The following is an 18,922-nucleotide window of genomic DNA, read 5'->3' on the forward strand; positions in this document are numbered from 1 at the left end:
AATCTCAAGTTAACTTGTAGAGATGCAACTTGGTTCATTTAATCAAACTGCCACTGTTTTCTTATAAACTGAACTGTAAAGACGGGGAGGCTAGAAAACACAAAACATATGTGAACTTTAGCTTCATAAACTAGAGATGCAACTTAGTTCATACATTAAACTGCAGATCCATGCAGATATATTAAAAAAAAACACTGGAGCGTTAACAACACGCATAATCTGGTTCCCATCTCAGCTTTCTCCTCACTTGTAGAACTCAAAGTCCGTGTCTGGCTTCTTCACATTTGAGCGGTAACCCTTCTCGAAATCCTTAGGCAGTATCACATATCTGTTCTTACGCACCGCATGCATTCCAGCTTCCTGGCAGATTGCTGCTATCTGCATTGTTCAACATAATATCGAATTAGTGTGTTATATAAATTTTTAAATCTTTTAAAGTAAATGAAACCATCTTACTGTCAAGATTTGATTCTCAATGCACATTATCAAGTAAATCAAACAATCTTACTGTCAAGGTTTGAATCTCAATAATTCAATTCAGGACACTTGGCGACTCAACTAACACATCCATGCATATTGCCCAAAACAGCCATTATTAGGTGGTGATCTAGAAACTATGGAGGCGCTACATACATCTTCGGAAAAGCAACTCTAGTGGGAAGCGTAGAATAGTAAGCAAGAAAAACTAACCTCAGCAGCGCTAATTTTATCAGGCCGTGAAACATAGTCTTCCAAGTCAACCTCATCGCTGAGGTTCATTTTGGCGGTGCATACCTACACAAGGAGAAAAGACGTCAGTAAAACAGACACAATTTAAAAAGTGAGAGCAAACTTTCTTTTACGAAACATTTGGCTTCACGTCTGTTTCACTAGTTGATTCAACGTTCAAGTATGTTTAGTAGTAAACTAACCTGGAAAACAAGCCTCTTTTGACGTCTGTCAGGAAGGGGGAACTCAATCTTACGGTCAAGTCTCCCAGGACGCAAGAGAGCAGGATCAAGAGTGTCTGCCCTGTTTGTTGCCATAATGACCTTGACATTCACCGTCTGGTCAAATCCATCCATCTACATCAAATTCAACAAATCAAGTTAGAACACAGCTCAAGTTGAACCATTTATAACAAGACGACAAGACATAGTTTTCACTTATTTGTTTCCTGTTCTTACCTGATTAAGAAGTTCCATGAGAATACGCTGAACTTCCCTATCAGCTCCTGTTTGAGCATCGAACCTAGCAGTGGCGATGGCATCTACCTCATCAATAAAGATGATCGCTGGAGCATTCTCCTTGGCAAGACGGAAGACATCACGAACCATACGAGGTCCCTGCAATTAAAGGGAAAGCAAGTTAAACATCAAGTACAAGCACTCAATAAAACCTCAAATAACGAAGAAAGCTATACCTCGCCGAGGTACTTCTGCACAAACTCAGAGCCAACAACCCTAATGAAAGCAGCGGTTGTGTGGTTAGCAACAGCCTTAGCCAACATAGTCTTCCCAGTACCGGGAGGTCCATAAAGCAAGACACCTCGTGGAGGGTCAATACCAATCTGCTTGTAAAGCTCGTGGTGTGTAAGTGGCAACTCAACAGCCTCACGAATCTCCTGTTTCTGAATATCACATCCTCCAATATCCTACAAAAAAAAGAAAACACCTTTTCAAAAACCCAAATCCTAATCCACAAAAAGCCAAGACCTTTACAAAAACCCAAACCCTAATCCACAAAAAGGCAAGACCTTTACAAGAACCCAAACCCTAATCTAAAAGAAACAGAGATAAGATTTGAAAAGAGAGAAACTTTACATTGTAGGAGACGTCAGGCTTCTCAGATTGACTAAGAAGAGAGATGCTAGAATCAGCCTCAGGCGGCAACACATCAACGAGGGCGTTGGAGTGACGGTGAAGGGCCACGGAAGCAGAAGGCTTTAAGTCTTCTCTGTTGATGGTGCTGAGAATCCTCACATAGTAATTGGAGCCCGTGGTGGATCCAACGATGCCGTTGTTCTGATCAACCATCTCCATGAACTGGCCAATCACGAGAGGCACGGATTGGATTCGTTTGACCTCTTCTTGAGCGCGCAAGAGCTCGCGTTTGAGATTCTTCTGCTCGTCTTTAACGTATTCCTCTTGGATGTCGGTGAACTCCAGTTGCCGTTCGAGGGATTTGAGGCGGGAGTAGGGATCTTCCTCGTCGGAAGTGGAGAGATCCATCAGCGGAGGAGATGCCTTGGGGTCGAGAACCATCGCTGCAGCCATTGTCGGAGAGAGATCTGTTGAGAGGAGTTCTTGGATGGAGTAGAGAGAAAGAAAAGATTGATTGCGAACAAATAAAATAAAATTGTTTTCGGTGCTCTCTTTAAAAAGGCCGACAGATGTGATATGGGGCCTTTTAATTTCCATTTTTGCATTGTTGGCCTTAGTATTTTTCCTTTTTGCATTTACGCAAAAAAGAATTACTATTACGTGAATTTTCCTTTTTTTTATAAAGACTATCAAACAATTTTCAATCATGATCTTTGATTGGATCATTCATATAAAAAAAACTGTAAAATCTGATAAAGTTTATCCTAATCGATTAGTTAAAATGTTGGTAGTTTGTGATGTACTGATTTTTATCTGAAGTACAGCCAATGAATTAACAGTTGCATATTTGGTGGAGAAAAGTAAAAGAGAAAACGTTTGATGACTAAACTAGACACAAGTCACAGCCAAGACCGACTCAACGGTATCATGGATTTATGGGTTCTGGGGTAATTTTTTTTTTAATTTCCAAACTATTATTTTTCTTTAAAAAATCTGATAGATATATGTTTTTTTTTCAGAATACCAAAAATATTTTTAAAAATAAATCTATAAAAATAAAAAACTACTTTAATATAAAAAAAATTTGGGCCCTTTTTTTAATATAAAAATACATGTATTTTTTTAAAAAATCGGACTCTTATCTATTAAAAAAATAAGAAGACAATAGATTAGACCCGGAACGGTCGGCTCACCCCCTATCTAAGCCGACCCTGGTCACAGCTGGTAGCTACGAGACCTGAAAGCTAAAAGAGGTGTTGAGACCCTTGAGAGAGTTGGTAGTGTAGAGCAGTAAGATGTTTCTTGAACAAAAGAAACGCCTTTGGAAAACATTTTGCCAAATCAACCCAAGATTGCGCTAACAGAGGCCAAAGTGAGAAGAAACTTAGCAGTTTACACAGTTCACAGGACAAAACAAAACCTTGTAGAAACCAAAAGTGAGGGTAAAACATAATATATAGTTCATCGCCTAGAAACCAAAACTGAGGGTAAAACATAATGTTTAGCCTTTGCTTTGCTTTCGTTAATTCTCACCATCATCCATACAAAACTTGTCATTCAACATTATTATATTTCTTTGTTTTGTCTTTTTGGGGAAACGTATTAACTACATTCATTCAAAGACTAAAAGAATCAATTGAGATAATAAAATATCAATTATACACTCTTTTTTGCCTCTGGAATTCACTCTTCCAACTTGATAGCCGCATCGATCATATCCACAGTGCTGTTCTGTTGTGTCCATAGCTGCGCGTATCTTCCTGCCTTCCCCAACAGCACCTCGTGTGGACCCTGTTCAACCACCTTCCCGTTTTCCAGCACTACTATCTCATCGCACTGCATCGCTGTGGTCAGCCTGTGGGCAATGAAGATGGATGTCCTGTTACTCGCCAGTGCCTTCAATGCGTTAAGTATCTCTGCCTCTGTTGTGCTGTCCAGTGCACTTGTTGCCTCGTCACACAACCTATGCCAAATTTTACACCAACTCATCTCAAATTTTCTCATGTATGTAGTGAGGAATCTCAACGCCTACTTAATCACATACGCAAAAGTCAATGCTTGATTCTCTTCAAAATTACTTACAAAATCGCAGGGGATTTCAGGAATGCCCGAGCAAGTGCTACTCTCTGTTTCTCTCCACCACTCAACTTGAGCCCTCTTTCTCCAACAATGGTGGAATATTTATCAGGGAAATTACTAATGGTATCATGAATTGCAGCACGACGAGCAGCATCATACACCTGGATTGAAATATTGTGTTAGATATAAGAATCATCGATAACTAGCTTAACGACTACACTGTGTATAATAAGATGGTAGGCACCTCTTCTTCTGTAGCTGAAAGACGTCCATAATGAATATTGTGAAATATTGTATCGTTGAAGAGAACCTGCGATACACAGTAGAGGTCAATGTTTTGTATAATAATTTATAAACAGAAAAAATATAGGTAACACAACACCAACTTACAGTATCTTGAGGCACAACTCCTATAGAGCTTCGGAGGCTATCTAGTTTCACTTCCTTTATATCTTGCCCATCAATCCTCACCTGTTAACCAAAATGAGATAATAAGTCATTTAGAAACCAATCTTTAATTGCAACAATGCTTCCAAACAAATGAAAAAGATGCTTACACTTCCGGAATCTGTGTCGAAGAATCTAAAAAGCATTCTAAGAATTGTTGACTTGCCTGCCATAAAACAAATCATATCATAACATTTGCAATTGGTATAACAAACATAATGAATTACATTTACATTCTGTAACAAAGAAGTTTTAGGTATTACCGCTGCCGCTAGTACCAACAATTGCCACACTCTTTCCTGCCGGTACGACAAATGAAATTCCATCTAAGATTTTTCTCTCTGGAAGGTAACTGTAATTGTAGAAAAGAGAATGATTATGTGGCAATAGACATGAGTATTCAAGCACAACATGAAGCTAAATCCAAATCATGCAATGTATCCTGCACTTTGATGATGTTCCACAAAAAATCAACACCTACCTGAAGTGTACATTTTCAAACTCAATGTTTCCACCTTTCAGAACAAGAGGCTTTGCGTCATCTATATTTCTGATGTCAGATTTTTCCTGAGTAGTAAGAGAATACCAAATTATCAATTCAACATGCCAAAGGTCCACATACTAAACAGCATGCATCTGAATATCACTTCTCGACTAAAGCATTAGCATAAAAAAGGTGAAAAGCTACTTATAACATCCTCATATACCTCTAACAACTGGAACATAGATTTCATGTCTATAAGGCTCTGAATGGTTTCACGGTAAACGCTACCCAAGAAGTTTAGAGGAAGGGACAACTGAAAGAGAAGTCCATTCACCATAACCTGCAACGCCCCAAACATGGAAAAAAAACTTATTAGAAGACAAATTGCGTCGAAAAAATGCAGAAGGAACTTAACAGAAACATAAAGTGTCAGTGGAGAGGCGAAACAAAAGGAGGCACTGACCAAGTCACCGACTGTCATCTGGCCATTCATGATACCCTGAGAGCACAGCACCATTGCTGTTGAAAGAGCAGTACTAAATATGATACTTTGCCCAAAGTTTAAGAAAGCAAGACTTCTTTGAGTTTGCAGGGCAGCATCTTCATATCCTGATATAAGCAGCAGAATCATCACAAGATATATCAAGGTAAATGGACTGAGTAATAATATATTGTGAGAAAGCATCAATCTGTTTTCTTGCTAGTGGAACTATATAAAACATGATAATCAGTCAACAGCGCATTCCCCTATCTGATAATTTCTTGTTTGTTTGCTAGTATACTTTGCAAAAGACAAAACTGGAGGATTAAGATAAATCTGTTTGTCATGCTAGAACAGCCAGTACAGTTACTTACTTTTCAGGAACTGGTCATACTTTTCAGCCTCATAACCTTCATTGTTAAAATACTTAACCGTCTGAAACGAAACAGAGGTTCTGTCAGAACTGTTATTCAAGCAAAAATGACTTTAAAAAGAATGAAAATTTACCTCATAATTTATCAGAGAATCAATGGCCCTCGTGCTAGCATCATTATCAGCTTTGTTCATAGCCTTTCTAAACTTGGTCCGCCACTGGAAAAAAATAAATGAAACGTGAGCATAACATCTGACACCAAAAAATAACAAGATAATGAACGAGGCAAACATCTTTCGAAGAAGGCAAAAACGCAAGTACTGCATCATAGCTGGCAGTGATAAGAATATTCTGAAGAATGCACAGTACCTGTGTGACAGCTAAGGTGAAAGCTATATATGCACCAACAGAAAGAGAAGTAATCCAGGCGAAAGCAGCTCCGAACTTGTACGCTAGTATACCTGATACCATAGCTATCTGGAAGATATATATTAATTACGTCGAATGTTTTTAGAGAGACAAAGGAGTAGTAAGTAATCCACACTATTAAACCGATATCAAATTAGTCTAAACGATGATCAAAATAAAGCACCAAGCGGTGTGATAAGCTTTTACCTCCAAAATGGTAGGAACAACATTGAAAACCATAGCTGAGAGGATAAAGTTAATTGCACGGCTACCACGATCAATAATTCTATTCAAACCACCAGTTTCTCGACTGCACAAGAGCAACAAAGTAAGAAAGTTATGAACGAGATGAATTAAACTCTTACTCACAAGAGTAGGAGAGGAGAGGCGGATACCTCAGGTGGTAACGAAGGTCAAGATCATGTAAATGTGAGAACACCTGCACAGTCAACAAGTGACAAGGATTGGTACAACAAAGAAGGCATTAACAAGGCTGTTAAGAGAAACAAGAACACACCTTTCTAGAAACAGAACGTATTGTCCGAAGAGCTACTTTGGAGAAGACAGCAGTTCGAAGCTCTGCAGTAACGAAAGCAGTAAAAAACAAGAGTCAAAGGTCCATTCTTTTTTTTAACAGAGATAGTTCAGAAGAGTGTTACCATTAAAAGCAGAAGCCCCCGTCCTAGCAATGCCGTACCCAATAAGTACAGCAGAAGGAGTAGCAAAAGCAGCAACAAGAGAAGGGTTCGAAGCCACAAAGGCCGACATAGAAGCACCACTTCCAGTTTCCGAACCGAGCCAATCAACAGCCAGTTTGAAGAGGAAAGGAACCTGAACATTCAAGACCTTAGCTCCCACTAGAAACCCCAAGGCGGTTATAACCCTGAAGCGAAACTCAGGGTTGTCTCTCATCCACAAGTAGCCAGCAAGCGTGCGGAGAATCTTCATGTCAGCCATGTCCGAATTCGCCACCGTCTTGATTTGCTTGGGCTTATCGGTTTCTTTGTCGGGTTTGGGAGGGGAAGTTGAGAAGAGGAGACGGTTGTTGTTAACCATGGAGCTCCGCTGAACGAAGCGAATTGGTGATTGGGATGGGGATGGGGATGGGGAGGGATCGGAGAGGAAGGCGTTGATTGAGCTACGTCTGGTGAAGGTGGAGAAGCCATGGTGATGGTGGAGAAGGTAATTGGAGCGAAGACTGTAGGAGAAAGAAGGGGGCTTTGGGTGAGTGCGTGTGTAAGCGTGACGGAGTAGGAGGCTAGGTGCCCTTAGGAGCCGAGATCCTCTCGACATCCCTTTCTTTCTTCGATTGAAAGTGTTTCAGACAGTTTGCTCCGGCAAGATTTCTACTTTCGTGTCTGATTCTCTCTCACAACTTTTGACTATTTGAACCGAATAACCAAACCGAAAATAAATAAAAATAGAAACAGAAAACCTACAAATATCCTTTTATTTCTATATTCACACTTTCCAAAACCAAAAAGAAAAAAAAAACTTGATGAATACCTAAATTCATAAAAATTGTTCACAAAAACTAATTATTTTCAAATATAATAATGAAAATCTACAAATATAATTTTTAATTAAAATAACAAAAATATTTTTAAACTGAATTTTTCAAAATTATTTAAATATTTTTATCTAGGATACTATGAATTGTTTGATATTTTTGTATGAACTAAGTTATCCAATGTTTTAACATAAGACCGATATTAACCGGTTTCTAGTTTTATCATCTGAAGCGAAAACTATCCAAACCTATTTAATCTGAGTTGATGATCCATGCCAAATTTTCTTCAGTTCTTAAATGACTTCTAAACTCCATTTGAATTGTGTGAAACCGAACTGAATAACTGAGTGCTCAAACGAAAATGACCATTCATGATAAATGGGCCTAAGAATCAAAGCCTAACAGTTTTGAAGCCCATTAAGGTCTATCACCTTGTCGTGTGTGTCATCATTTCTCCACCATTCTTTCATCATCATCATCGTCCTCATCAAGCAATGGTTATTACACGCTACTCAAACACACCACTGCTAGTAAGAAGATGGCAAGCCATGCAGTATGCATTCAACGTGTGGCACCTCCGTGTTTCGAAGCCTCCCAACTGAACAAGAGCAAAACAGTTAGTCCTTTTTCTGTGAGTATTACTAGAAGGAAAAGAAGAAGCAGTGGCGTGAGGTGCAGCCTCGTTGACTTCATCGGAGGAGACCTGGTGAAGCCAGACATCGGTCGTTGGCTTGAGGATGTGGAGAAGCACAAGGCAATAGCCATCTACACTCCTCACGAGGGTGGATACGAAGGTAGGTATCTTAACCGTCTCAAAGAACAAGGATACTACTTTCTTGACATCTCTGCTCGAGGACTTGGTGATCCAGAGACAACACTCCTTAACCCCTACCCTGTTTGCCCTGTAAGTCTGCCTCTTCATATCTATCTTCTTGTTTCGATGTTTTAGTATTTGAACCTTGTTGTCTTCTCTTCTTGTAGGCTCACCTTGGGAAACAACCTATAGCAAGGTGGTACTATCCACCAGAAGTCGACTACAGACTCTCTGCTCTTCCTCCTAGTGCCAAGGGACTTGTGGTCTGGATCATCGAAGCGAAGGTTTGTGTATTCTCTCATTTGATTTAATCTGTCTGCTACATCTTACTTTTTATCTTATCAACAACTCAGGTCCTCTCAAAATCTGAACTCCAGTTTCTCGCTTTGCTACCTTCTCTCCGTCCTAATGTCAGGGTTGTTGCTGAATGTGGCAACTGGTAAGCATATATTATCCTTTTTTTATATAATCAGTCATCTATGGTTGCATGTTGCATGACCACATTAACTCATTCCCCCTTGCAGGAGAAAGTTCATGTGGAAGCCCCTTGCAGAAATTGCAGAACTAGCTGCACAAGAGTAACGTAATGAACTCAGGCACCAACGGAGAGCTTACCATGTATTAGTTTATCATGATTACCATCTCCTGCAACTGTAATGTGGAACACATTGTAAAATTTGAAAATTTGTGCATGCAACTTGGTAGTTAAAGTATAATCTCCATTATGATTTGTCATAGCAAGACTGATGGGACAAAAGCGATCAAGACGCAGAACTCAGAACCCTTGATTGATCAGAAACACACACCAAGTAGAAATAGGCCTTCATCAGTTCTTGTCAGTAGACTCAGTTGAGTTGCAATCATATTTGGATAACACAAGAAGCTCAGTAATACAAACTACAAAGCACTAAGACAAAGGTGGACAAAGTTCTATGCTAGAGATTCTTGTTTTGCTTTGGGCAAGAAGGTGTCCCACCATCCAGGTTCATACTTTGGGTACGGAGCCACCCAGTTTCCAGGCTGGTCGAACTCTAGAGTTGTAGGACTAGAGGCCAAAGCTTCATCCAGAGAGGAAGCTTCAAAGGAATCAGCTAAAACTCGATCCAATCTCAACTTCATAAACCTGACAATAACAACAAAGTATGCAACTTTGTTAAGAGAGAGAGACTAAGGGATTTAGAAGGGTCTCTTACGTGATCCAGGGGCCATTGGTGGAAACAAGAGCAACAGCAGGACGACGTAGTCTCTGAGTGAGTTTGGGGAACTTGTCGAGGAACTTAGGCTCAATGACGAGCCAGAAGTCTTGCTCCTTGTCACGCTCTCCGTAGTATCTCAAACGTTCAAACAGCTGCTCCTGGAAGTGTTCCTCTTCGTCAAGCATGAACTTGGCGTTTGCAACAAGGAAGTAGTACTTAGTAGTGCTCTTCTCCGCCTGCATCAATGATCACATTGCATTCTTACAACGCAAGCTTCTTGGTTTAATTGTGTCGAGAAGAAGAATGAGAAGAGAGTGTAAAGGAGAAACCTTTTTATCATCTGACTGTTGTTGAACGGAAGTAGCGGCGGTTTTGAAAGAGGAGGAGGAGAAATGTGATGATAGAGACGGAGGCTGCGGAGGAGAGAGATGGAGCTTCTTCGTCTGGTTGGGAAGAAGGTTAGAGGATACGAGAAAGGGTTTTGGACGGAATGCGGCGGCGTTAGGCACCGCCACGCACAATGCTCCGGCGACGCTCCACATAGCTGATTTGAGTGTTTTGACTTTGATCGAGAAGAATCTGTAAAAATCTTATCTTTTGTTATCTATCATCTTCTCTCTTCCCCATAATTGATTAAATAAGTTATTTGGGCCTAAGACAAACATATAATAGGCCCAAGTAGTGTTTAAGGGGCCTTTGTAACCCATGAGGAAGAGAGGAGAAAGGTTTACAGTGACTATCTTTTTGTAGTTGATGAGAAGGAACTGAAGCAGAAGCTTGATCTACTAAACAAAGAGGCTTCAAAATACAGTTTGAGGAGACTTCAGATCAAACTTGTAATCTCTTTGGTAAGTTGCAAAACAAATTGGTTTCTAGTACAGAAGCAAGATGTGGATTGAAGAAAAAAAAGTAAAAACTCATTTCATGTCTCGTTTTACATAACTTACACTAAATACTTGGAACAGATCAACAGATCAAAGGCAGAGAGATAAGTAAAAGAAAATTAATGTCACATAAGATAGGGAGCCTAACATTAAAGCTAAGAACCTTTTATTGGTTCTTCCCCTGGAGCATCATCCTCGTCATGATAAATGTTCTCAGCCATTTGCCATATCTGGAGTATGTTGTCCTCAGCTACACTGGAAATAACCCAATCTTCACATGGGTTCCATGAGAAATCTGATATTTTGCTGGTGTGGCCGCCATGGATGAACAGCAGCTCCGGTGGACCGTCCTCTGCATCCTCTGCTGTCTGTTCCTCGTCGATCCTGTCATAAAACACCCTCAAACACATTAATATTGCTCTTTCGTCAGGAAACAAGAACATTCTATAACCAAGCAACGAAGTCTACCTGCTAAGGTCCCAAACCATAAGCCTTCTACCAAGGCAACATGAGGCTAAGATAGTTTCGTTCTTCGGGTTCCATCCAACTTGGAAAACCTCCTCTCTAGGGATCAAAGAACATAATATCTATTAGCAATGCTGCGTTTACTTGAGTTAAATAGTTATTAGTAGCCGATAATGAAAGTAAAATGTTCTCTCACTTATGGCTATCAAACGTGTGAAGAGCGCTGGTTAGCTTCCGCAGATCGAATAATTTAACAGTCTTATCAGTTGACCCTGTTGCCACAACCCACTCATTGATTGGATTGAAGGCTAAACAGTTAACCTGAAGCATTTCAAAACAAAACAAAGATATGATACAGACCAGGTCACTAATGAGATAAGATGGAGCAAGCAGACCAGTCTTAGGCTCTTAAAATTCAGTTTAATGCAAACGCACCTCCATGGAGTGAGCAACCACAGACTGTATTGGCTTACTGGCAGATGGAGAACGCAGATCCCATATAAGAAGGTACTGATCATCTCCAACGGATCCAAACAGGTGTTCATGACTCATATGCCATGCAACATCTTCCACGACCCCTTCATGAGCCTTAAAATCAAACAACTAATCAGTACCGAAAACACACATGAAATCACACTTAACATCACTCAGTATCTTATACATGAATCAAAGCATATATACCTTAAAGATCTGCTGAGCATCAATGACCTTGTTCTTCGGAGTAGCGTTAATATCCCACAAGCAGATCTGAGCGTCATCAGACCCACTAAGCAAATGCCCCGCCTTGAACTTACTCCAAGACAAACCATACCCCTCAGAGCTGTGACCTCTCAGCCTCAAATCAGGATTACAAGCTCCATCAAGCGGTGGCTTAGACGGATGCTTGCTGTAATCAAACACATACACCTCCGCATTAACCGTCTTGGTAGCAATCACAAAAGGGTTCTGAGGCATGTACCGAGCTCGGTTCACCTCCCCTTCATGGTTTATCTGCTGGATAATTTGCACCTACACACAAAAGTAATCGACTTTAATATCAATTCAACTCAACGGAACTATTAAGCTCAATAAAGTTCCCACCTTTCCGGTGGCACAGCCAAACCCACCAAACTCGGACCTTTCGTCGTCGTACTGACGAGCTTCGCTCTCGGTGTCGTCGAGGGGAAGCTGAACCTGAGCTATCATGAGGTAATTGGGTTCGTTCTCGGAAGTGTGGGTGCCGAGGATCATCTTCTGGACGGAGTAGTCTTTACCGGGAGGCTCGTCGCGGTCGGGGAGCCATTCGACGGTGAGGGAAGGCCACTCGAGGGCGTGAGTGATGACGAGGTCGTAGAGGAAAGGAGTGTTCTTTTTCCAGATCTTGTACTCTTCGTTGATTAGACGCTCCTCGATCTCTCCTCGCATCTCCTCTTCGTCTTTCCCCATGGTGGCGAAACCCTAGAACAAAAGAGATCGGTTCTTTGTCTGTATAAAGTGGTGGAAACTACAAAAGCTTCTGTTTTTGTCATTATTTAAAGAAGATGAAGTTAAAGGAGAACGAGATTAACGGCTTATAATAGTTGTTAAAAGGCCCATGAAAGGCCCAATTAATAAACTTGTATTTTGCGCAAGTCCAGGAGTCAGTTTGATAACTCGAGTATGTATATTTATCACGTACAAGCACGTACTTTCATGGCTATCGTGGTATATATAGTCTTGTTATCTATTAACTTATCTACTTTGTTGCTTTAGAAGATCGTCTGAGATTCATATTGCCCAGGAGGCATATTCCTCTATGTTTGCGTTGCATTTGAGGTTACAGAATCTCAGAAATGGAAGCATTAACTTTCACAGTTTCACCGCATACCTTGGGAGTTACAGCTGCAATCTACTAACACATTTGGCATCTATCAGAGTTCAAAACTGATAAATATAATCTCTGTGCATTTCTTTAGTTTTGTGACCTTGTTGAACAGAATTTCACAAAACGGTCTAACCACAAAACATATAGCCTCTACAGAATGGTCAAAAGTAACAAGCGGTTTCTTAAGTTTCTGCACTAAAGTAGCTATTTCACCTCCTTGATGATATCTAGTTTATCTACCCTTTCCTCCAAAAGTTGGCAAATCCTTTCGCAAATGAAACTATACTGCTCCAAGCACTTGAATTTTCTCCTGTTTTGACCTCACCATCCCCTTCCTCTGGAACTTGTCTGCAAAAAGAACATAAGTACAAGAATTCAAAGTGACGCTATGCCAATACGATCAGCTTCAACTGATTTGTTTCTATGACTTAAACACAAGAGAACCCATCAAATGAACTAAGTTATTCTGTATAATGTAAGTATCCAATCAGCTAGGGAGAGACCTAGTTTTATGCACATGATACCTGGTCTCAGTAGGTAAAACATTGGCTGAAGCCGCACCTCCTTCATGACAGTCTTCTGCTTTCGGCTCTTGGCTACCTAAGTGCGTCAAATTTCCTTCTTCCTTAGTCTCTGAATTCTTTAGACATTCCTCTGATAGCATCGACGGTTGACTGTCGGGGAGAAGAGTACTGCCACCACATTTACTGTCAACGTCATTTTGAGGACGAGCTGTCTCTGTTTCTCCTTTGAGATGTGTTGCAGGCAAAACATTGGCTTCTTCAAGATGGTCTGCTTTAGGCTCAGGATTAACTAACTGCGTCAATATTCCCTCATCCGCAGTCTCAGAGTTCTTTAGACACTCCTCAACTACCTTCAACGTTTGACTTTCTGGAAGTTGAGGACTGTCATCACATATACTGTCAACGTCATTGCTAGGAGGAGCTGTCTCGGTTTCTCTTGTGCCATGTGTAGTCAAAACATTGGCTTCTTGAAGATGGTCTGCTTTAGGCTCTTGACTAGCTATCTGTGTCAATGATCCCTCTTCCTCAGTCTCTGAGTTCTTCAACCATTCCTCTGCTACCTTCAACGTTTGAATTTTTGGAGGACTGCCATCACATTTACTGTCAACATCTTTGTCCAGAGAAGCTGTCACGGTTTCACTTCTGACATGAGAAGGCTCTAATGTATGATCCTGCTTCAGTGAGGAAGCATCATTTGCTATAGAAGCAGGGACTCGTGAGATTGGTGCATTTGGTCTGAGTTTAAGCTCTTGGAGGATATCTCTGACAACGTAATAACCGCCTCCCACTTCCTTGACAGTAACCTTCAGTGTAGGGAACTTTCCAGCATTAGCTGCTCTGTATCTGCATACAAGACAGTAGATATCTATCTAGTCAAGTCGACATACATAAGAGAAGCGTAATAAACAAACATAAAAGAAAGCCAATGGAGAATGAATTTTACTTGGAGACAAAAGACTCAACCACAAGTCGCCGATCATCTCTTGACAGTCTTTTAGAAGGCTTAGCGGTTGTTAAAGACTGAGAAACAGCAGGAGAGCTGTAGAGCCTTGGAAGCCGTAGGAGATGAGCGTTTCTGCGCGTAGCAGACACTGCAAACAAAACATTAATCAGTTCAGACATTTTGAACGAAACATGTACAGCTAATGTTTACTTACATGTGAGTTGTTTAAGCTGCTTCAGAATCATCACTGCACTCTCAGTCGTTTACGAAGATAAAGACTCCGACAACAAGTCCATAACTTGATTTCGTTTCCTTAAACATGAGAAGAAAAACTTCGATTGAGATTCTAAAAATAGTATTACGATTACTGTAGCAACTGATCAAAGTAGAGTTTTAGTTTCTATAATTCATCTTATGAGTATCTGAGCTTTGGATCGAGACAGAAAAGACCTTTAAGACACTCACCTCCAGATACGAGTCAATCACCACCGTCGGAAACCAAGAAGGTTGCAGGGGTTTAAGAGGAGACACTAAAAACACGGCGAAGACGACAAGTAGGGTTCCGGTTTCGTCTGTAATTTTCAGAAATAGATTAAATGGTTTTCTACCTAAACTAAATGGGCTCGTTCCTCTGGCCCATCGAATTCTCTCTATTATGCGTGCCGGTAAAGTAAAATTTATCCTTTTTATTTATGGACCCCACTCACACAAAAAAACAGCCCTTTACTACGACGCCGTTTTTGTCACTGATTTGATCCGTTGTTGTGGACAAGCAAATCAAGTATAGGACTGGACTCATGGTGGCGTGTGATTAGAATAAAAGATGAAATTGTAAAAGTAAAGGGTTTTTGAAGATGAAGGAAATCAAATGACTTACATAGCCAAAGAGAGCCTTTTGATCTTTCATCTAGGTTCCTAGAAGCCAAGCCATTCTTCAACAGAATAAGATGATGAGCGTCTTAGTTATCTTTCAGATACATATGCGGAGTCATTACAAGAGATAGCTAACTAAGCTTTGCATTGATGAAAAAAGAAGAAGCAAAATGCTACAAAAGTACAAGGAATTGGATTGGATATCTTTTAGACATTTTAGTATAAGCTCCCAACCCAAGAAAACAACAAAACATAAAACCTCCCTTTTTTACCAAAAGAATGCTTCTAGTTACTATCACTGCCTGCATCTATCACTTACATCAGGTCTTCTCTTTCAAGTCTTCTTTCTCCCCCTCCTTTCCATCTTCTACTGTGACAGCTTGAAGACGCTCTGATAACTGTTCCACAGCAAAGGTTTCTTCTTTCGTCACTCCATCTTCTCCCACCTTTTGACTCTCTCTTTCATCATAGTAGCTGAAATCATCCAGGATTGATGTGTGCGCCTCGTAGTCTTTGAATATTCTCAGCATCTCAATCCCCTGACGTAGCTTCACCTGTTACAACATTTCATCAAATCAATTAAGTCACTTCCGCCCTACATGAATGTTCGTTCATAAGACAACACATGCAAGGTTCCGACATAAGTAAATGCGCACCTCCTGAGAGTCTCGGCTGTGTGTCACAGGCTTGCTGTCATTGTTTTGCAAAAGAATGTGACTAAACCGGTTATTCGGTACATCTTTCACGATATGCCATTTCACTGGGAACTGTCCATTCCACTTGCCTTGCTGCCAGTAAGCAGCATCCTTTTCAAAATCTACAGGTCCAACCATTTCCGCCACCCCGCAGAATTGTCCACTAGCATTTACCTGCAACATTCAAACTCAGTTAAAGCTCACTGTCCCCTTGAAGCAATAGAGGGTTATCTTCTTATGACTATATAAAGAGAACTTATCAAAAGCCATACCGAAAAGAAGAGAAAGATTGGACATTTTCCACCCATCTTCTCAGCATCTCTATAAGCAGTATCCAATTTCTTGTTGCCATGTGGAGTGCTGGCCCAGACATTATACTTAATGCTTCTGTGAACATTGTCTTCACTAAACGACTTGACGATAAAGAATCTAGCATTCTTATAATCTGTCTCAAATTCGGAATGGTTGTATAAACTGGGATTTGGTCCAGCTGTGCTTGAATCATTTGTTGCATCACCAGCAGAAGAGCTAAGTCCAGAACCGTTCTTGCTCTTTACCCTGGTGAACGATCTTGGCCCTCGATTACCATAGAGATCACTGGTGGTAGGTACAGAGCTGTACTCCTTTTCACGCCTTTTACCAATGTCAGAGGCTAATCTGACTGGATTATCAGCTCCATAGTATGAGGCAGTAGAGCTTGGACTCTGGTAAGATCCTACAGGATAATATCCTCCCAAAGAAGAGCTTGAAGAAATTCCGTTCCCATGTAACGGTAACTGATACAAGGTACCAAAAAAAGTTGTGATAAGCCATAAAACTGTGAAGTAACAAGAATTAAATGAGTATGCCAAAGCTGCCTTTCTCTAAAACCTTTAAATGGAATAAAAAACTTAATATTGAGAACAACAAAATTTTAATGGTACTTCTCAATTTTGTGTTTGTATATTTTCATAGTTTTGCAGGGAAAAGCTAACGAGATGGACTCACAGAACCTCCCTAGTGATACTTTATTGCAGTGACACTTAATGCAATTTATTTATTTTGAAAACAAACTTTCACCTAACCAAAGGATGTGTACATGAGCCACATAAATTTAGTTTTAACAAAAGAGGCAAATAGAAAGAGTAATAATAACCTGTGAAGCATCATGGTCGTATGGCCCAAGTATACCCATCGCTTGAGGATATGTTAAAGAGTTGGCCCCTTGATTCCCAGATAAGTTGCCTCCCCCATATCCACCAAAAGGTATCATATAAGCAGATGTTGGGTCGTTTCCAACACCAAATTCTGAGTGGCTAAAATGCATCCCAAACTGTGGGTAATAAGCTGGAGAGAATGGGATTTGGCCCTCCAACATCATAGACGGGTAAGGGTTGTAAGCAAAACCAGGTTGGTACATAAGAGACGAATCTTCATTGTAGACAGCCTGAGAAGAACAAAAAAAAAAGATTATATAACAAGAGAGCAAGATAGAGAAGATATAACAGGGCAAGTCATACAAACCTGTGGGACATGAAGGCCTTCAGGGGAAGTGGCATAAAGTGGATAACCATCCCAAGCATTGATGCCTTGAGCATAACCTAGAAATCAATAATGCAAATTGAGCACAACTCACAGTACCAACATTGTTTTATTTTAACATAGGAAGAGGAGAGAGAAGACATAATCACCAGAATGTGCAACATTCCAACCGTAAGGATAGAGATTGGTAGGGTTTTGATAATACAGGGAGGGATCAAGAGGATGAGTAACGGGAGTAGAAGAAGAAGAAGAGACAATCCTTTCATCTCCAGGAGATATCTGCTGCTCAACGAAGCCCTTGACGCCTGCGCGAAGTCAACATAACTCGTTAACGAACAATTTGGAGAGATAATTAACGGCTCTCTCTAGGGTTTGGGTCCAATTAGGGATTTTGTTCATTGCGATACAGAGAGAGAGAGAGAGAGAGAGAGAGAGCAGAGGAAAGGAGAAAAAGAGTGTACCGGAAGAGACGGTTCCGTTGTGCTGGTTTTTCTTGGAAGAAGCGGGATGATCCATTGAAGAAGAGAGAGATCTGAGACAGCGAGAGAGAGATAGGAAAAGGTTTTTCTCTTTTTAAAAAGACTTCTTTGCATCACTGTCGCGGGGCCCAGTATTTAAGGATTCGCTTTTTGTTTTTTTTAAGGCGGTTTGTGTTTCAATGTCCCCAACCAATCACTACAATTCGAACCACTCGCGTCGTTTCGGTTTTTTTTTCTCATTTGGCGCGTTGGCGGAAACGAGTCTAGGAGAAGTTCGAATCCGTTTCTAATCTTAAAATTTCTATCCTTAATATTTTCATGAAATTTCAAAGATAAAATTTCTAATCTTAAAACTGGATCTATATATTAGTGTTGTTAACGAAATGAAAAGATGTTGTTCTATTTAATGTCATCTCCAACCACCTCTGTTTTATTTCATGCATTCTTCTAAAATAAAAAAATATACTATATATTATAAAATTGGATTTGTTCTAATATATATCTTTATAATATAATTTTTCTATTCATAGAGAAAAATATAAAGAAATCATATCTTCATCTCTAAATAGTTTTTATTTATAAATTTTTCTAAAAATAGAAAAAAAATATTATTCAAGTCATATATTAGAGCAAAGCCAAATTATATAATAAAAAAAATTATTTAAGAAAAAAATTAAAATATGTACATTGGAGATGCTCTAAAGATATATAAAAAAAGATTTATGTATAACAAGAAATTACAATTATATAAAAGAAACATATATAAATCAATTACAATGATCAAATTACTCTTGAATATCTCAAAGACTTCCTCAGAACATATGGTGGTTAGGGCATTTTCATCCTTACTCTATTTTTTTCTCTAAAATGGAGTAAAAGTGAATATGGAGTAAAGAATGCTCAAACTCAACTTCATATCTCACTCCATATAAAATTTACTCCATAAATGGAGTAATCTATTTTTTTGTTCATCATTCCATTATGAAGTGGGAAATGAAATAGGGTTGGAACAATTTTACTATATTTTTACTTTTACTCTATTTTGGAGGAAAAAATAGAATTTTACATTGGAGATGCTCTTAGGACATCTTCATTCCCATT

General features: G+C 39.8%; 7 protein-coding genes across 7 annotated transcripts; 1 reads left to right on the forward strand and 6 right to left on the reverse strand.

Annotated features, from left to right (window-relative positions):
• Positions 1-14: 14 nt before the first annotated feature.
• On the reverse strand, positions 15-2,333 carry LOC103856703 (26S proteasome regulatory subunit 6B homolog). Its single transcript, XM_009133820.3, has 6 exons — positions 1,803-2,333; positions 1,403-1,633; positions 1,167-1,325; positions 912-1,064; positions 691-774; positions 15-378 (listed from the first exon to the last, which is right to left on the reverse strand). The coding sequence occupies exons 1-6, from the start codon at positions 2,253-2,255 to the stop codon at positions 244-246; spliced, it is 1,215 nt and encodes a 404-aa protein (XP_009132068.2). The 5' UTR covers positions 2,256-2,333; the 3' UTR covers positions 15-243.
• Positions 2,334-3,284: 951 nt separating this feature from the next.
• Positions 3,285-7,497, reverse strand: LOC103856704 (ABC transporter B family member 25, mitochondrial). The gene is made up of 16 exons (XM_009133822.3): positions 6,734-7,497; positions 6,592-6,653; positions 6,470-6,513; positions 6,282-6,384; positions 6,036-6,143; positions 5,801-5,884; positions 5,668-5,728; positions 5,276-5,421; positions 5,036-5,152; positions 4,810-4,895; positions 4,592-4,680; positions 4,439-4,494; positions 4,272-4,352; positions 4,126-4,191; positions 3,885-4,042; positions 3,285-3,765 (listed from the first exon to the last, which is right to left on the reverse strand). The coding sequence occupies exons 1-16, from the start codon at positions 7,365-7,367 to the stop codon at positions 3,486-3,488; spliced, it is 2,175 nt and encodes a 724-aa protein (XP_009132070.1). The 5' UTR covers positions 7,368-7,497; the 3' UTR covers positions 3,285-3,485.
• A 561-nt stretch (positions 7,498-8,058) lies between these two features.
• Positions 8,059-9,133, forward strand: LOC103856705 (NAD(P)H-quinone oxidoreductase subunit N, chloroplastic). Its single transcript, XM_009133823.3, has 4 exons — positions 8,059-8,488; positions 8,566-8,682; positions 8,752-8,837; positions 8,923-9,133. Exons 1-4 carry the CDS (start codon positions 8,123-8,125, stop codon positions 8,978-8,980), a joined length of 627 nt encoding a protein of 208 aa, XP_009132071.1. The 5' UTR covers positions 8,059-8,122; the 3' UTR covers positions 8,981-9,133.
• LOC103856706 lies at positions 9,104-10,207 on the reverse strand. Its single transcript, XM_009133824.3, has 3 exons — positions 9,924-10,207; positions 9,592-9,830; positions 9,104-9,521 (listed from the first exon to the last, which is right to left on the reverse strand). Exons 1-3 carry the CDS (start codon positions 10,134-10,136, stop codon positions 9,329-9,331), a joined length of 645 nt encoding a protein of 214 aa, XP_009132072.1. The 5' UTR covers positions 10,137-10,207; the 3' UTR covers positions 9,104-9,328.
• A 263-nt stretch (positions 10,208-10,470) lies between these two features.
• Positions 10,471-12,438, reverse strand: LOC103856707 (histone-binding protein MSI1). Its single transcript, XM_009133825.3, has 6 exons — positions 12,024-12,438; positions 11,625-11,951; positions 11,379-11,531; positions 11,140-11,264; positions 10,947-11,042; positions 10,471-10,862 (listed from the first exon to the last, which is right to left on the reverse strand). Exons 1-6 carry the CDS (start codon positions 12,366-12,368, stop codon positions 10,634-10,636), a joined length of 1,275 nt encoding a protein of 424 aa, XP_009132073.2. The 5' UTR covers positions 12,369-12,438; the 3' UTR covers positions 10,471-10,633.
• Positions 12,439-12,832: 394 nt separating this feature from the next.
• On the reverse strand, positions 12,833-14,937 carry LOC103856708. The gene is made up of 5 exons (XM_009133826.3): positions 14,719-14,937; positions 14,468-14,565; positions 14,254-14,401; positions 13,311-14,153; positions 12,833-13,134 (listed from the first exon to the last, which is right to left on the reverse strand). Exons 2-5 carry the CDS (start codon positions 14,496-14,498, stop codon positions 13,023-13,025), a joined length of 1,134 nt encoding a protein of 377 aa, XP_009132074.1. The 5' UTR covers positions 14,499-14,565; positions 14,719-14,937; the 3' UTR covers positions 12,833-13,022.
• Positions 14,938-15,206: 269 nt separating this feature from the next.
• LOC103856709 (YTH domain-containing protein ECT1) lies at positions 15,207-18,484 on the reverse strand. Its single transcript, XM_009133827.3, has 7 exons — positions 17,804-18,484; positions 17,492-17,647; positions 17,325-17,401; positions 16,957-17,247; positions 16,094-16,597; positions 15,783-15,995; positions 15,207-15,680 (listed from the first exon to the last, which is right to left on the reverse strand). The coding sequence occupies exons 1-7, from the start codon at positions 17,856-17,858 to the stop codon at positions 15,447-15,449; spliced, it is 1,530 nt and encodes a 509-aa protein (XP_009132075.1). The 5' UTR covers positions 17,859-18,484; the 3' UTR covers positions 15,207-15,446.
• Positions 18,485-18,922: the final 438 nt, after the last annotated feature.

This window comes from Brassica rapa, chromosome A03 (assembly GCF_000309985.2).
Source record: "Brassica rapa cultivar Chiifu-401-42 chromosome A03, CAAS_Brap_v3.01, whole genome shotgun sequence".
Classification (NCBI taxonomy): Eukaryota; Viridiplantae; Streptophyta; class Magnoliopsida; order Brassicales; family Brassicaceae; genus Brassica; species Brassica rapa.

Coding starts and splice junctions, on each gene's coding strand:
- LOC103856704 (XM_009133822.3), bottom strand. CDS start 7,367: ATGTCGAGAGGATCTCGGCTCCTAAGGGCACCTAGCCTCCTACTCCGT. Junction 6,385..6,469: donor GACCTTCGTTACCACCTGAG/GTATCCGCCTCT, acceptor GCTCTTGTGCAG/TCGAGAAACTGGTGGTTTGA. Junction 4,896..5,035: donor CTATGTTCCAGTTGTTAGAG/GTATATGAGGAT, acceptor CTTACTACTCAG/GAAAAATCTGACATCAGAAA.
- LOC103856709 (XM_009133827.3), bottom strand. CDS start 17,858: ATGGATCATCCCGCTTCTTCCAAGAAAAACCAGCACAACGGAACCGTC. Junction 17,648..17,803: donor CAACGGAACCGTCTCTTCCG/GTACACTCTTTT, acceptor GACTTCGCGCAG/GCGTCAAGGGCTTCGTTGAG. Junction 16,598..16,956: donor ACGACCATGATGCTTCACAG/GTTATTATTACT, acceptor ACCTTGTATCAG/TTACCGTTACATGGGAACGG.
- LOC103856707 (XM_009133825.3), bottom strand. CDS start 12,368: ATGGGGAAAGACGAAGAGGAGATGCGAGGAGAGATCGAGGAGCGTCTA. Junction 11,952..12,023: donor TTGGCTGTGCCACCGGAAAG/GTGGGAACTTTA, acceptor TTTTGTGTGTAG/GTGCAAATTATCCAGCAGAT. Junction 11,265..11,378: donor TGGTTGCTCACTCCATGGAG/GTGCGTTTGCAT, acceptor GAAATGCTTCAG/GTTAACTGTTTAGCCTTCAA.
- LOC103856706 (XM_009133824.3), bottom strand. CDS start 10,136: ATGTGGAGCGTCGCCGGAGCATTGTGCGTGGCGGTGCCTAACGCCGCC. Junction 9,831..9,923: donor AACAGTCAGATGATAAAAAG/GTTTCTCCTTTA, acceptor TCATTGATGCAG/GCGGAGAAGAGCACTACTAA. Junction 9,522..9,591: donor ACCAATGGCCCCTGGATCAC/GTAAGAGACCCT, acceptor TGTTATTGTCAG/GTTTATGAAGTTGAGATTGG.
- LOC103856703 (XM_009133820.3), bottom strand. CDS start 2,255: ATGGCTGCAGCGATGGTTCTCGACCCCAAGGCATCTCCTCCGCTGATG. Junction 1,065..1,166: donor TCATGGAACTTCTTAATCAG/GTAAGAACAGGA, acceptor AATTTGATGTAG/ATGGATGGATTTGACCAGAC. Junction 775..911: donor AAAAGAGGCTTGTTTTCCAG/GTTAGTTTACTA, acceptor CTCCTTGTGTAG/GTATGCACCGCCAAAATGAA.
- LOC103856708 (XM_009133826.3), bottom strand. CDS start 14,498: ATGATTCTGAAGCAGCTTAAACAACTCACAT. Junction 14,154..14,253: donor GTTGAGTCTTTTGTCTCCAA/GTAAAATTCATT, acceptor TCTTGTATGCAG/ATACAGAGCAGCTAATGCTG. Junction 13,135..13,310: donor GTTTTACCTACTGAGACCAG/GTATCATGTGCA, acceptor TTCTTTTTGCAG/ACAAGTTCCAGAGGAAGGGG.
- LOC103856705 (XM_009133823.3), top strand. CDS start 8,123: ATGGCAAGCCATGCAGTATGCATTCAACGTGTGGCACCTCCGTGTTTC. Junction 8,489..8,565: donor ACCCCTACCCTGTTTGCCCT/GTAAGTCTGCCT, acceptor CTCTTCTTGTAG/GCTCACCTTGGGAAACAACC. Junction 8,683..8,751: donor TCTGGATCATCGAAGCGAAG/GTTTGTGTATTC, acceptor TCAACAACTCAG/GTCCTCTCAAAATCTGAACT.